Genomic DNA, 15,486 nt, shown 5'->3' on the forward strand with positions numbered 1-15,486 from the left:
AATAGCTTCCTTTTTTAAAAATTATTATTAACAAAGTAGATCCTAACAAATGGAGAGAGCAAGGTTGGAGAGAAGGGTCAAGAGAAGGATAGGGAGAAAGCTCGGTATCCAAGATTGGTGAAGACATCAACTCTACAGCTATTTCCTGCAGCTGTCAGGACCTGGGGGGAGAGGAAGGCAGATAATGAGGACCAGAACACTTGAAGTTCCCCCATGATCTTCCAGATCCCTCCTCCTTTGAGATCTATGGGATCTTACCTTGCACTCTGGTGCTGCAGGCTGCTGGTTGAGGCTGAGACTAAGTAGACTGGGAGAGGAACCAGGTACTTGGGCCTTCAGCTCCCCACTCAGTTGCCACTGGTTCACACAGGGCCCCTGCCCTGCTGAGAGGATCTGAGGGAAAATGTGGGAACCCCAAACTTATCAGACAAAAGCCTAAAGACAAAGGGACAAAGTGCCAGCTGGGAAAGAACAAAGGGAGAAAGCTCACCAGGTCTTGATAGAAGGTTACATGTTTCTGTGGTGCCCTAAGTGGAAATACTGTTGTGGGTGTGGCAGATCGAAGATGCCAAAGAGTAAGAGCAGGGCCCCCTCCACATACCTGGAGAGAATGTATCATCATCATCATCCCACCCTAATTATAAATCACTTGCTTCTCTCCCAGCCTTCAGAAAACTTAAAGCTCAAACTCTTTTTTATCCAGAGCCCCTGGTTGCTCACCATCCAATCTGAGTCAGTTGCTAAACATCCGATCCACTTCCCATTCTGGGGTCGAGCACACTCCTAGGAAGGAAACAAAAGGGAAAGGGAGGTGAGAGGGAAGAGTGCCAGACAGTATACTGAGCCATTTGCAAAGATTATCTCATTTGATCCTGGCCACAATCCTGGGGGGTGGGGTGGGGGGGTGGATGTTCTCAGGATCTTCTTTTCAGAGTTAATATGCTGAAAGAAACAAAGGTTAAATGATTTGCCCAGGATCATACAACTTATCTTCCTGACACCAGCATGCTATCTACTTCATCAGCCACTAATCCACTAAACCTTACTTACTTACCCACCTGCTTAAGGAGAACAGAAAGGTGAAAACCTCACCTCATGCCTGAAAACTTCAATGATCTGCACCTCCTCGCCAGTTCGAAGATCTGAGAAGAGACCCAGTGAGACCCTCAGGATATGTGGTCTCTTGTTCTTCTGCTCCAAATCCCTCCCTGCCAAATTCTTTCTGTCATCACAGTCTTTCAGACAATTGCTGCCTTACCCCAAAGACGAACAGTGCCGTCCTCACTCCCAGACAGCACTTCAGGACTCCTTTCCCGAAGAGCCAGACAGTGAATGTAATCTGTGTGACCTTTTAGTGCTCGCTAGGGGAAGATAGTGAAGGAAAGACTGATCAGCTAGGACCCCTCAAAGGTGCCTCTTTCCACCTCAGAGACTGGGAAACCCTTCAGGGGCAAGGGCAAATGTGTCACAAGGGATACAGACAGTAGAGAAGGGAGAACTGATAAAAAGTAAAGACATGGGGCGACTAAGTGGCGCAGTGGATAGAGCACCGGCCCTGGAGTCAGGAGTACCTAGGTTCAAATCTGACCTCAGACACTTAATAATTTCCTAGCTGTGTGGCCTTGGGCAAGCCACTTAACCCCATTGCCTTGTAAAAACTAAAAAAAAAAAAAAAAAAAAAGTAAAGACAGCATGGATGTAGTTTTCTAGGAATTTGCTCATGCAGGTACAGAAAAGTTATCTACTCATTTCCCTTGTCTTCAACTTTGTCCCTTCTCCATACCTGATTAGGACCCCTACCCCAACTTACTGTGAATGTCCCTGTCTCCAGATCCATAGTATGAAGCTGGCAGTCACCCCCTGCCAAGAGGAGGGAATTCTCCTATGGGGAATGGAAGCAAGGAAGAAATCAGAGTACAGGGAGCTTGAAGAGACTAAAGTCAAATCAGGAGCAGGGTTTTGAATAGTAGGACATAGGTGTTAGAAAAGAGCTTAGACTGGGCTATGGTGAAAGCTGGCTAAAGGAAAATCATACCTTAGGGTTGAGCAGCAAAGAATTGATTTCAGGAACTTCTAGGCTGCTCCTGTTTGGAAGAGCAAATGGGGTCAGTCTGAGAGGAGGAAACAGTTTTAGCAGGGCCCCAACCCAACAAGCCTGCTCACCTGTATGGGGGATGCCGGCTCCAGACTTCCTTACAGCCCTTGGGGGGTAGAGAACACAAAAAAGGTCCAGAGAATCCCTTCCACAGCCTTCTCAGGAGGCATCCTTGTCACTACAGAGTCCCCACCCTTACCTTCTTCACGATCTCCCCCCAGAGCCAGGCTTTCACCTCACCATCCCCGGCACTGAGAAGATGTCGGTCTGTCGAGACCAGGCTGTACACCGGCCCATCGTGGGCTAAAGGAAAAACACGTGCGCTCGGATACATGCATCCCCGCCACACCAGCACCCCCTCAAATCCAGGGCACCCCGTGAGCTCACCCACCGTCAAAGGTCACCACCGGCTTCTTGCTCTCCTCTTTGGCCTCCGAGCTCAGAGCCGCTGACAAACTGGAGGAGAGAAGGGCTTTGGTGGCAAGGGGAGTGGGCGCCCCGGGGGGGCTTCGGGTGGCACCCCCTTGTTCTGGCAGGGCCCTCCGCAGCCTGCCTTCCCCTACCTGAAGATGGCGATCTGCCCGTAGTTGTTCCCCGCGGCCAAGAACTTGCCGCAGGGGGACACGCTCTGGGAGAACACGGTCATGTGCAGCCGCTCCAGGGCCCGCTGGACCTCCATCTGGGGGGCAGAGGTGGCATCACCCCGGGCCGGCCCTCGAGGGGAGGGCCCCCCTGGGGAGAAGCGGCTTTTGGGGGGGACATTTCTGACTTACACAACTCGTGCTGCTTGGCCCCAGCCCCCCCCAGGGAGAAGCGGCTTTTTGGGGGGACATTTCTGACTTACACCACAACTGACGCTCCTTGGCCCCGCCCCCCGGGGCAGAAGCCGCCTTCTGGGGGGCACTTCTGAGGTACGCAACTCCGGCCCCCCGCCCCCCCCGGGGCAGAAGCCGCTTTCTGGGGGGCACTTCTGAGGTACACAACTCCGGCCCCCCGCACCCCCGGGGTGGAAGCGGCTTTTGGGGGGCACTTCTGAGGTACACAACTCCGGCCCCCCGCCCCCCCCGGGGCAGAAGCCGCTTTCTGGGGGGCACTTCTGAGGTACACAACTCCGGCCCCCCGCACCCCCGGGGCGGAAGCGGCTTTTGGGGGGCACTTCTGAGGTACACAACCCCGGCCCCCCGCCACCCCCGGGGCAGAAGCCGCTTTCTGGGGGGCACTTCTGAGGTACACAACTCCGGCCCCCCGCACCCCCGGGGCAGAAGCGGCTTTTGGGGGGCACTTCTGAGGTACACAACCCCGGCCCCCCGCACCCCCGGGGCAGAGGCGGCTTTTGGGGGGCACTTCTGAGGTACACAGCCCCGGCCCCCCGCACCCCCGGGGCAGAGGCGGCTTTTGGGGGGTACTTCTGAGGTACACAGCCCCGGCCCCCGCGGCGGAAGCGGCTTTTGGGGGGCACTTCTGAGGTACACAGCCCCGGCCCCCGCGGCGGAAGCGGCTTTTGGGGGGCACTTCTGAGGTACACAGCCCCGGCCCCGGCCGCCCACCTCCGCACCCCCGGGGCAGAAGCGGCTTTTGGGGGGCTCTTCTGAGGTACACAACCCCGGCCCCCCGCACCCCCGGGGCAGAGGCGGCTTTTGGGGGGCACTTCTGAGGTACACAACCCCGGCCCCCCGCGGCGGAAGCTGCTTTTGGGGGGCACTTCTGAGGTACACAGCCCCGGCCCCCGCGGCGGAAGCGGCTTTTGGGGGGCACTTCTGAGGTACACAGCCCCGGCCCCGGCCGCCCACCTCCGCACCCCCGGGGCAGAAGCGGCTTTCCGGGGGGGCACTTCTGAGGTACACAACCGGCGCCCCGGCGAGCCGAGCAGTGCTTGCGGCCGTCCGGCCTGCGGCCGTCCGCCGGCCATTTCTGCTTGGCCTGCCTCCGGGGCTTGGCCGCCGGGCCGCCGCCCACCATGCCGGCGAGGGCCCGCCCCCGGGCAGCCGGGAGGAGGCAATGGCGCCCGCCCGCGGGAGGCGCCGGCGGGGGAGGGGCGCCGCGCCCACCAGTGACGTCACCGCCCGGCGCGCCGCCGCCCGCCCGCCCGCCGCCCCTCCCCCACGGGCGCCGGGCATGGAACCCCCGGCCTCCGCGAGGCCCCGCGAGCCCCGGCCGGTCGCGGCGAGCGCTCGCGCGGCCCGGCCCGCGGCGCCCCGGCCCCCACCCCTCGCCATGCGCGCGCACGGCCGGCCCCTCGCGCCCGCCGGGCTCGGACCCACCGTCCCGCCGCACGCCGCTCCCCGCGCCTGCGCGGACGCCCCTCCCCGCGCGCCCTCCGCCCGGCGGCCCCGCGCGCTTGCGCGGTAGCGGCCGCCTAACCCCCGGCATCCTGTGGGGCCCGCCTCCCGGTGCCCCGGGTCCCCGCCCCGCCGAGCCCGGGCCCGCGGGGGCCGAGGGTCTCCTCCCCGCCGGTCCGCGGAGCTCCATGATCCCGCCGCCGCCCGCGGAGCTGGGCCGCCCGCCCGGCGCCCTGACACAGCCCGGGGAAGCCCAGGGCCCGGGCCGGACCCTGGATGTCTGGTGTGTGTGGCCCGGGGGGCGGGGGGCGGGGGGCCGCGCGGGACGGCGGAGGCCAGGATGGCGCCGAGGTCACCCGGGCAGAGCCGGGCACCGGCCGTGGGGAGAGGGCGCCGCTGCCATGGCGCCCCCCGCCGGGTCCGCCTCTGAGTGACCATTATCTCCCGACGGCGTTGTACCCCGGCTCGGGCTACACCCGGGGTTTGTCCACGCTGGAGGCCTCGGAACAAGTGAAATCTGGGGGTGCCGCGGGACTGTGGGGGCGCACCTGTGCGGTGTGGGGCCGGGACTGGGGGGGCCCGTCCGCCGGCGTCAGGGCATTCGCAGGCCAGGAGGGTCATCCGCAGCCCTCCGGAGGGTTTGTGTCCCAGGGCTTGGGGGCGTGAAGGGAGGAGGGGGTGTGTGGCCTTGTTGAGAGATGGAGGCAGGGACCCTATTATTTTGGTTCCAGGGAGGGAGAAAAAAGGATTTAGGCTTTAAGTTTCTCTCTCTTCCACAGCTCCCTTCCCCAAGGAATTCAGTTCCAGAGCACCAGTCAATTGCTGAAAGAGGATCAGTGAGTTTAGGGGAAGGGAAGTGGTTCAACTACCCCCTCCTCATTCACCAGCACCCCCACCTTAGGAACCAATACTCTCCTCAAGGCCCCAGAGCTCTCCCTAAGGTTCCCTTTCCCCTAGTCCTTGGTCTTAGAGCTCTCATACCCTACCCAGGCCTAAGACACAACATAGTACCAAAAAAGGTACTGGTTTTGAAGTCAAAAGAACCTAATCATTTAACCTCTGTAGGACTCAAGTTTCTTCATTTGCAAAATTAACTCAACGACATCAGCAGGACCTTCTAGCTCTTATTCTGTGATCCTTCCAAAAGCCTTCTTTCCCAATCCATTTCCTTGGCCTTTTTTTCCCTAGGGATTCTCATCAGAAGCATTTCCTGTCTGAGGAGAACATGGTCTCCCATTTTTCTCACCTCAGCCTAGACAGCCATCACCCCTACTGTGACCCACCAATAACTTTCTCCATGGGCACTCCAGCCCCACCTGTGACCAGGTAATGACACCATGCACCTCAGGACACTTAGTGACTTCCCATTACCACCAAATAAAAGTTCACACTCCTTTCCTGAGCATTCTAAATTTTCTAAAATAGTGCCTTCTTACCTTCCCAGTCTTATTTTATTCTGCTGAAGCCACAATTCTGGTCTCTCCATATTTGGTCTGTGTCTTTGTCCAAGCTCTACCCATCATTCCAGATTTAATACAAATATTATCTCTTTTGTAAACCCTGATGTTCCCCAGGCAGAAATGATTTCCTTCTGCCTCCTCTCAATTTATACAATTATCAAATTCTCTCATGATTAGTTGTGTCAGTCATCTCTTCCCCTAATAGAATGAGAGGATCGTTCGTTCATTTTGGTATCCCCCTCAGTTTCTAGCACAAGGCTATTCACACAGTAGACATATTATGTTTTAATTATTAAGCCTTCTCTACTAGGTTTGGGCTCTAGTTTCATCTCAGATTTCTAGGATTTTGCCCCACCTGTAGAGCCAACTTTGCACCAGCTATACCCTAGGACCAATTACATCTCTCTTCTGTCACTGTTCTATTTAGCTGCTAACTTTGAACAAGTTCTTATCTTATCTCTTTCCATTTGTTCCAGACCTTTGGAAGATTCTCTTCACTCAACTGGGGATCTTGGGATCCTCTGCCCCAGCCTTCTGCTGGCCTTGTAAGTGTTGGAGAAGGGAAAGAGGGAAAGTTCCAAGAGTTAAAACAGGACTGGGTCCCCCTGACTGCAGTTTTTGCTTCTAGGAGTCCCCACTCAGAGCTTCTCCTCTGGCAATATCCAGGCAATCAAATCCCAGAAACCCTTCGGCTGCTGAGACTGGGGAACTCCCAGGTATACCAAAACCACAGCACCCATAGTGGGGAGGCAATGGAGCTCTGAACCTCAACTAGCCCTGTCCCTCAGAACTCAAGCCTCCCAGTGCCCCCAACCTCAACTCCATGAGTTGGAGATGGGCAGAATCTGGCCTTTTCTGGAAACCACAGATTCAAAAGACCAAAGAGGGTCTAGACACCCATATATTGTACACAGAAATTGAGAATAGCACCCTCAGGTTTGATAGATCTGTTTTACTTGCACACCTTCAAGAGATAGAGGAAATAGAACCACAGACTGTCCACTGTGAAAAACAGGGTAAACATCTCAGGGGATGGGGTGGTTCCCATTACAAGGGGGTCTTTGTGAAAGCAAAATAAAGATTGGTGGGCCATTAAAAAGCTAGTAGTTTTATTGGAGGGGGGGAGCCGTCTGGATCGTTGGGGCCCGAGGGGACAGATGGGGTTCCTTTCAGTCTTCCCTGGAAAGCGAGTCAGGGCTAGACCCGCCCAGACATTGAGAATGTGTGAGTCAGGGCCCCGCCCCCACCCCCGGCTGACTCACACGAACTCTTCCCGTCCCTGGCTAGAGAAAGTTGGGGACTAAGCCAAAAAGGGGGATGGAGATGCCCAGCTCTGTGAGGGGGAAGACTGAGTTCAGACCCATGTACCAAGAGGGAAATGAAGGTTGGTCTTCTCCACTCAAATGAAGTTAAGAATCAAACTTGAAATCAAAATAACTTTTATTTTTACATGTTCTGTTCCCTCTCTTCTTCCCTCCCTCCCTGATCCCCCAAATAAATATCTCCCCCTACCTTGTGGGCTGGCCAGATGGGAAAGAACTCAGAGCCAGCTCCCCTAGAGGACCAGCCCCTACTCTAGGGGGAGAGATAGCACTGTACCTGCCCCCCAGCAAGATACAGCTGCCTTGTCCCAGCACATTTGAGGGGACTGGAAGTCAAGGTCCTGAGTGTTATGTCTGTCCTCCCATACTTAAGGGGTGTTTTCTTGGCTCAGAACCCCCTAGTGCTTACTGCCAGGGGAGGGAGGTGGCAGTGTGTTTCTTGAGAGAGGGGAAACAATCCCCATCCCCAATTGTGCAAATGCTGCATTCTTCAGCCAGTGAGCAGTCCTGGGATAAGACCCCAGGTATGAGTCCCTACTTCTCTCCTGGGTATCTGAAGAGAAATGTAGAGTCAAAGAAGAATGTGTGTGTGGGGAGAATCTCATTGAAGACTGGGAACGCCAAGAAGTTGAGATCCCCTCAATACTAGACAAAGTTGGGAACAGGCCAAATCTGTCAGAGAGAAAATCAGATTGTAATTTCTTTGAGGGTAGAGATGTTTCTGTGCACCCCTACCCACAAGTGAATGAATAAATACAGTTAGGTGCTCATTGAGTGGTAACCCAGAAATGAAGAGTGAAAAGGGGGCATAAATCAAGGTAGAGTAAGGACTTCTTCCTATACCACCCCTCTTCCCCATGTAAGGCCCAGAAAAGAGAATGGGTTCTGTAGAATGGGTAGAGTAAGTGTGAAGAACTTTGGGTCAGGGACAAGACTCACCATTACTGGATCAAAGCTGTGCCTGGACATCCTTCTCCTCCTGTTTCTTCAATGGGAGCTGTAAGCCAAGGAAAAGGGAATATTAGGATCCTTCCAGGTAACAACATAGAAAGCTTAAGGGGCTCAAAGGAGGTCGGATACTCACTGGTGAACTTCTCTTTCCTTCGACACTGTCTCCAGACCAGAAGTCCAGAAAGGAGCCCTAAAATGAGCATCAGCCCTAGTGTACCCCCCAAGATTGGCCATAGCAGAGGAAAAGGGGGTGGGGGTGCTGTGGAGCCTGGGGGGAGGGGGAAGAAAAAGTCACTCGAGGTAGTCCTAAATTGCAACCCTTCTGCTAGCTTCTAAAGTACCCCCCTACCCCCCCCAAAAAAGATAGCAGCTATAGCTCCCCAACCTAGTAACTACAAGAACGTGGTCTACATATCCCAAACGTTATAACCCTTCTCTCAAACTCTGTCCTGCTCCCCTCCCAAAAAAATCCCTGGTCTCCTTCCAGCTCCTTTTTACTCACAGCCAGGGCAAAAGTCACTGTAGGGTCGAGCCGGACACGTGGAACAGTCCATACACTTGTCCAGGTCTGGGCTCCAAGATCTGCCCTGGGGACAGGGGGAGGGTGCTGGGAAGAAAAAGGGGAGAAAGTTGAGGAAGGAACCTCCTCCTCTCTTCCCCAGGATGGGTTGGGGGGGGGAGGTAAGGAGAGAGAGGTCAGGGCTATTCCGGGGGTTGAGGTCAGGGCCAGAGCTCCAGTTTCTGGTGAGTCAGACCAGCCAGACATCAGAGCCCCCAGGCGCCCCCTCCGCCCCGACATTCCAGGCAGGTGACCGCAGGCCCGGGGCAGCCCTCCGGGGCTCTGAAGGGGCAGCCCTGCAAGGACCGAGCGGGGAGGCAGGATGCCTGGTCCTGGGAGCCCGGTGGGGGCACAGCGGAGAGGAGATGGGGAGGGGGCGGCTCCGGCGCTGCGGGAGATGTCCAACTTCGCCCCCTCCTCCAGCGGCCCGTGACTCAGTCCCGGGAGCGGGGCCCACTCCCCCCTCCCCCTCACATTACTGGGGCGTGAAGTCATCGTGAGGCGGGGTGTGCACCGGTCCGGGGCAGAGATGCCCACGTGGAGCGCCCCCCTCCATCCCACGCTCGGCCAAGCGGGGCAGCGTCCGGGGGTCTCCCTCGGCTGCCGGCACCCCAGCCTTGTTAGTGCGCTGGGGGAGGCGTGCCCCCACTCATCCTCTTTGACCCAGCTGTCCCGCTTCACCCGCGGCGGACTGGCCGGCCTTCCCTTCCACCCCGGCCCGTCCCGGGACAGGTGTCGGCGCCCCCCTTACCTGAGGCCGGCTCCCCCCGACTCAGTCTCAGCAGGGTCAGCGCCAGCAGAGCCAGCAGCGGGCCCGGGGCCATGGTGCCGCTCCAGAGGCCGGTCCCGGTCTGAGCCGGGACGCCGATTCGGGGAGACACGCCCGCCGCCCACCCTATCCGGGGCGGGCCCAGGCCGGACCCCGCCTCCAGGGGTGGCGGTCAGGCCCCCCATCAGCCAGTCCACCCTGCCCCGGCCCGCGACCCCTGCCCCGAGCCCAGGTGAATCGGGAGCCCCAGAGTTTCTGCTCCTTCCCAGGCTCAGCCATTCGGTTCAGCCCTTCTAGTCGCTGGGGGCCCACTCCCCGAAAGCTGCGACTCCCCAGCCAAAGCCTTCGCCTCCCAGACCTAGGCATCCCGGGGCACCCCATGCCCGGGGGCATCTTTTTCCAGTCCCCTCTTCTTCGCTTGAAGTGAAGCTCCTCGGCACTCCGAGGTGCCAAAGCTCTGCTCTCCCATCACTGACCCTCATCTCTCAGGAAGCCCAGATGCTTGAGTGCTGGGCAGGGGTCTCTGCCCCTCCCTGGGGAGGCGGGTCGCCCGTGACGTCACGGGGGCATTAGCGGCCTCTTTAAGACCCCCGCCTCCGCCCCCTTTCCCCATACTCTTCCCTGATCTCGGGCTGCACAGGTTTCTTTCTGAAGCAGGTGAGTCTGGGGCTTTGACCCTTTTCCCACCAGAAAGTGGGTTACACTCCCCTGCCCCCCCCCAAGACTAGGACTTAAACGCTGAGGGTTCAGCCTTAGAACAGATACTTTATTCGGCTCCAATGAAGGAGCTTCAAATCTGGAATCCAAGACTTGGTCCTCGGTTTGAAGAGTCAGACATTTGGGGTTGGGGCTCGGGTCCTAGAAGAGTCAGTTTTACGAGTCTTCGAGGGCATCCAGTAAAAGTAGAACTAGACGGTTCGGATTCCCAGGCCCCGAAGGGTAAGGCCGAACCTCCCAGGGGGGTCCTTGGGTTTCCTAGAAAGGTGCTCAGCTTTGCTCTAAATTTCTAGAAAAATCAACCTTCCCCTCCCCCTCTCGGGACAAAAGGCCCGGACCCATTAGCACCACCCCACACCCCCTACCCTGCCATCGGAGCCACTCTTCCCGCTGGTGAATGTCCTTGTGCTCTGGCCTGGGGCCCGCCCCTTCCGACCCCCGTGGAGTAGAAGGGTCGGCCAACTCCCCTTCCCCTAATCCGGACCCCCTTCCACACCTGACCCCGTAAAGCCACCTGATGACTTCCCTCGGGGTTGATCCTTTCTCTCGGGGGCAGGGGGAGGGAAACTTCCCGGGAGGGAAACTCGGCTCTCAAGGAGCTATCCCAAGACCAGGGCCAGTCTCGGGTGTATTTGGAGTAAGTGTAGATAGAGTAGGATCTTTTAGTTATCTTGGAATTAGTGTTTGTTGAATTGTACTGGTGACGCCCTGGTATGATTGCCTCATTTTATAGATGAGGAAACTGAGGCCCAAATGGAACCAGCAGTTTGTCCAAGGCCCGATACCTAGGGAATCCCCGGGGCAAAGAATCTACTGAACTTATCAAATGTGCCAAGCACTGCGGGTGCAACAACAAAAATAAAACATAAAAAATCAAGGCATTTTAGTTCTATCAGAGACAATACAGCAATAGAGTAAATGCCAAGTAATCTTAGGCATTAGCAATTGGGAGAATCACCCAGAATACCTTTAAGAGTTCATATTTGGGTTGAACTTTAACAGAATCTTGGAGCTCTGGCTGTGGAACTGAATCTTTCATTTTTCAGCTAGAAAGATATCAGTGTATAGTGGAAAGAAACCTGGTCCAGGAAACGTTCCTAGATTCAAATTCCAGCTTTAATTCCTTCTTTATAAAATCCCAGAAGATTTATCCTACAGTTTAGGGATCGATTAAGTCTTCCTTCAAATGTGAATTTTATGTCAAAGGCTAAGTAACTCCAGTTGGGGGTGGGGGATGGGAAGTTTGGGGAGGAAAAAAGGGAGACAAGTTTTTATTCCACAATATTCAACAAGTGTCAACATCCCTACCACGTGTAAGGGCGTCAGTAGAAGCTTGAAAAAGGGAAAGCTCTGTAATTTCATCTAAGCTTTTTCAGTCCCCACTCTTAATTTGAATTCCTGTTCTTAAGGTCTGGAATTCAACTGTTAGGTAAAATCTAAGTTATTTGAGGAGGAGTTCTAATAATTAAGGATCTGAAAAAGGTTTCCTCTTATCAGTTTCCTCATCTCCTCCCCACCCACCCCTTCAGCAGTTTACCATTTTTAAAAGAAATTAAGGATCCTGAGAGTTGGAGAGGAAAGTGGATTTCAAGCTTGGGAGCCAGCCAGTCAGTGTAAAAGTACTTGTTTGTCTGGCAGTGCTGGAAGCAATGGGGAAGCCATTGAAGATTTTTGAAGAAGGAAGTGATATTATCAGATATTAATTTGGGAGAAGGATTGAAGAAGGAAGACACCTGATAAAAAAGGGCGAATTGTGGTGGCACAAGAGATGATATGATTTGGAATAAAGTTTCAGGAAAAAAGGGAAGGCTCACTTTTGGGGATCCAGGGTGACTTCATAGCCAGGGAGTTAATACCTGAAGTAGCCTGAAAGGGACTTAATATAATATTTTGAGCTAGAGGGGATTTAGAGCTCAGCTCACTGCCTCTGTTTCGGAAGGGAGTTCTAAAGAGAAAATGTCTAAGGAACTTGTTAATCATTTGACTCCAATTTCATTTTTTTTTCTTATTACCACCTTACAGTGACTCTGCAGGTAGAATTGGGGGAGGGGAATGACATTCCTTGAACTGGGAGCCTTGGGGAGGTGGGGCAGATTTAAAATTCCCTGGAGGACTGAAACCAAGTATTTAATCTTTGGAGGTCCCCTGCCTTAAACTGGAGTTTTGGCACACTTAGTAGGAACTTTGTAAACCGATGAAGGAATTGGGCTAGTAGAGGAGGGGCTAGGGGCTGCTGTGGTGGCCCTTGGGTATGGGAATCTAAGACCTAAGGCATTTGAGCTTTATCCTGGAGGCTGTAGGGAGCCTTTGAAGTTATTGAGTAGAGAAGTGATTTGATCCGAAACTTCTTTAGGATTGGGGGTGGGGGAGGAGGCACTTGTTTGTGAAAGGAGAAACTTGTTGGGGGTGGGGGAGGGGGCATTGAGGGAGGTCTTTCTTAGTAGATAAAGTCAATTAAGCTGTGGACCTGGGAGTGACCAAGTTCTGCCCTAGGGTGAACTCTGTGGGAGATTTTTGAGAATGTTTTGTTACCTGTTCTAAATCTAGCTCAAAGTGAAGGAATCAATGCTCTCTCTTCTTAAGAGGGAATGAAAATGCTGAGAATCAATGATGACTCAGCTGGGAAGGTAGAGAACTGCCACCTATAGCTTAGGTCCGAAAATACTGAATATTTATTTTTTTTAAAAACTGTTGTGCATATACACACATGTAAAAATATATTCATATACATACCCATACAGTATGAGGGGAATTGGTTTGGATTGTAGTTCATTTGGGAAATTACCTGAGCTGAGCTGTTAGTGACTACGAGCTCAATATATATCATAATCTGTGGCTCTGATGGGTAAAATTAGGATGGGCAGAATCGAGGATGAGTCTGGGGAGCAGCAGCAGAGTGAAGCCTTGTGATTTAGCAATACTGGAGATACCCACAAAGAAGCTAACTGGCTGTCAGGCCTATTGTGGAAGGGATTCCAGCAGGGGGGTGGGAGGTTGAGCAAGATGACCTCCTAGGGCCTTTCCAACTGTGAGAATCTATTTTGGGAAGGAATATAGAGGATAAAAGGTGGAATTTGATTTCCTTCTCCACTGGCCATTCCTATCCTAGATTTATTTAGACCCCCCCCCAAAAAAAAATTGGTGCAACACTTAGTACTGGCTATGTAAGACAAATTAATTCTTAAGTCTCTTGTGAGGAAAGGGAATAGTAGTGACCGGATCTTAGATTGAGGGAGGTACAAATGAAGTAAAATTTTAATTATAGCACTTCAAAATAAGAAGATATTTTAGGAATTTAATCCTCTAGTTTTTCAGAGGAGAAAATTGAGGTCCCCAAAGAAGAGACTAGCCCAAAGGGTAAAACTGTAACCCAAATTTCACTGGATCTTTCATCAATAAAGACTAGGGGAAATAATTAGTTTGAGTGCAGTCTTGGGGCCGCAGTGGGAATCTATAATAGATAGACGTGTTCACTCAGGATTTGGGATCAAATTTGAAAGGAGAGGCTAATCGAGGAGTTTTTTGAAGAGGAAAATTCATTGATGTGATAAAGCTAATAATATTAAAACCTGCAACTAATTCTCTGCTATTCCTGCATTGAGCTTCCAGTTGATGAATTTTCCAATTTTCAAAAGTCTAGTCTAGTATAGGTATTCTGAGATTTGACAACCCTCTTAACATGGAGGAATTTGAAATTCAAAGAAGTTAATTGCTTAAGGTCACACAGCTAGTTAATTCTTGGTAGATGGAGGACTAACATCCAATCATTGTACTATATAATAGGAGACTGTATCCAGCAGTCAGAATTAGCTATTAAGGACCCCTTGTTAATGAAAGAGATAGAAGCCACTGACTAACCTAAATGTGAATTCTTTGGGATTGTTTCAGAATTAGGCCAAAGAGGATAAAGCTGTTTCTTTTTTTCCCACTCTTACAGGTCTTCTCTAAGCCACCAATCATGGCTTCTGCCGGCCTCCAGATCCTGGGCATGATCCTTTCATTACTGGGCTGGGTAGCATCTATAGTGTCCTGTGCCTTGCCCATGTGGAGAATCACAGCTTTCATTGGTAATAACATCGTAGTGGCCCAGGTGATATGGGAAGGCCTCTGGATGACTTGTGTGGTCCAGAGCACTGGCCAGATGCAATGTAAGGTGTATGATTCCATGCTGGCCCTGCCTCAAGACCTGCAAGCTGCTAGAGCCCTCACTATCATCACTCTGCTATTGGGTCTGGTGGGCCTGCTGATCTACCTTGCTGGGGCCAAGTGTACCACGTGTATTGAAGACGAGGAGCCAAAGGCTCGCCTAGTGCTGACTTCAGGGATCATTTTCATCATCTCAGCTATCCTGCTCCTGATTCCTCTGTGCTGGACTGCCCACGTGATCATCAGGGACTTCTACAACCCTGCGGTGGCTGAGGCTCAGAAACGGGAATTGGGGCACAGCCTATATGTAGGCTGGGCAGGTGCAGGCCTTTTTCTACTAGGTGGGGGCTTATTATGCTGCACTTGCCCCTCGGGGAGCTCAAGGGGTACAAGCCATTATGTGGCTCGATACTCTGCTTCTGCTCCTCCCGCAGGGGGCCCCCGAGGTCCTTCTGAATACCCAACCAAGAATTATGTGTGAATATGGAAGGAAGGAGAGGGGAAGGAAGGGCAACAAATGACTCCCTAAGGTAAGGGAGGTCCTCTTTCCCCTGCTTCCCTCTCAAGACGAATCTATAGGTGACCCTTGTCAGTCTTGAGATTTTTGGTTTTTTTCTTTTTTGTTTTTTTTAAACCCCTTGGGTGACTGAACCAAGAAGATGACTCCACATCCCTTCCTGGTCTTTACTGCTGCTACTGATGCAAAGGCTTCCAGATATCCTTGGATAAGGAGTTATGGAGATGTTGCCCAAGAGCTCCAGCAGCTTTCCTCTGGATAATGGCACCACAAAGATCTATGCTATTTCTCTGGAAATGCTAGAATCCTCTGGTGTGGGACTGAATTCTAACCCTCTCAAATGCAGAGTTCTCCGGTGTTGCTCTATCCTTGCCATCCCCAGCTCCCAGGAAAACAGAACCACCAAGATCCACTAGCCTTTCTTGGTCTCCATGGAAACTGTGATACTGTGATTCTTCTGGACTCCCAGAAGGCAGGAAAGGATCTCCCTGCTGACTCTTGCATCCTGCTTTTAAAACTCTTCCTAATCCAGAATCTAGCAAACACCCTCCCTTCCCTCCCACCATGCTGCTACCTTCCCTTTCTGTCTCTTTGTGGAGTTTCCCTTGGTTGGAGATTTTTAGAGAATAAAGTATGTCTTGCTTAATGGTGATAGTATTTATTTATGAGGA

General features: G+C 53.2%; 4 protein-coding genes across 5 annotated transcripts; 2 read left to right on the forward strand and 2 right to left on the reverse strand.

The window, feature by feature from the left end:
- Positions 1-6: 6 nt before the first annotated feature.
- THOC6 (THO complex subunit 6) lies at positions 7-3,969 on the reverse strand. 2 transcript variants are annotated; one of them, XM_074196923.1, is made up of 13 exons: positions 3,886-3,969; positions 2,659-2,774; positions 2,487-2,551; positions 2,295-2,398; positions 2,164-2,201; positions 2,036-2,084; positions 1,811-1,882; positions 1,259-1,361; positions 1,093-1,142; positions 721-783; positions 491-601; positions 259-393; positions 7-161 (listed from the first exon to the last, which is right to left on the reverse strand). In XM_074196923.1, exons 2-13 carry the CDS (start codon positions 2,772-2,774, stop codon positions 78-80), a joined length of 990 nt encoding a protein of 329 aa, XP_074053024.1. In that variant the 5' UTR covers positions 3,886-3,969; the 3' UTR covers positions 7-77. The 2 variants fall into 2 exon arrangements, with proteins under 2 accessions (XP_074053024.1, XP_074053023.1); XM_074196922.1 differs by having other exon boundaries at positions 2,036-2,111.
- Positions 3,970-4,469: 500 nt separating this feature from the next.
- On the forward strand, positions 4,470-6,933 carry HCFC1R1 (host cell factor C1 regulator 1). The gene is made up of 5 exons (XM_074196924.1): positions 4,470-4,657; positions 5,154-5,210; positions 5,563-5,700; positions 6,311-6,379; positions 6,463-6,933. The coding sequence occupies exons 1-5, from the start codon at positions 4,563-4,565 to the stop codon at positions 6,596-6,598; spliced, it is 495 nt and encodes a 164-aa protein (XP_074053025.1). The 5' UTR covers positions 4,470-4,562; the 3' UTR covers positions 6,599-6,933.
- Positions 5,434-9,526, reverse strand: TNFRSF12A (TNF receptor superfamily member 12A). Its single transcript, XM_074196925.1, has 5 exons — positions 9,418-9,526; positions 8,610-8,714; positions 8,241-8,375; positions 8,096-8,153; positions 5,434-7,828 (listed from the first exon to the last, which is right to left on the reverse strand). The coding sequence occupies exons 1-4, from the start codon at positions 9,488-9,490 to the stop codon at positions 8,098-8,100; spliced, it is 369 nt and encodes a 122-aa protein (XP_074053026.1). The 5' UTR covers positions 9,491-9,526; the 3' UTR covers positions 5,434-7,828; positions 8,096-8,097.
- Positions 9,527-9,657: 131 nt separating this feature from the next.
- Positions 9,658-15,430, forward strand: CLDN6 (claudin 6). The gene is made up of 2 exons (XM_074195988.1): positions 9,658-10,092; positions 14,090-15,430. The coding sequence occupies exon 2, from the start codon at positions 14,111-14,113 to the stop codon at positions 14,777-14,779; it is 669 nt and encodes a 222-aa protein (XP_074052089.1). The 5' UTR covers positions 9,658-10,092; positions 14,090-14,110; the 3' UTR covers positions 14,780-15,430.
- Positions 15,431-15,486: the final 56 nt, after the last annotated feature.

Source organism: Macrotis lagotis, chromosome 8 (assembly GCF_037893015.1).
Source record: "Macrotis lagotis isolate mMagLag1 chromosome 8, bilby.v1.9.chrom.fasta, whole genome shotgun sequence".
Classification (NCBI taxonomy): Eukaryota; Metazoa; Chordata; class Mammalia; order Peramelemorphia; family Peramelidae; genus Macrotis; species Macrotis lagotis.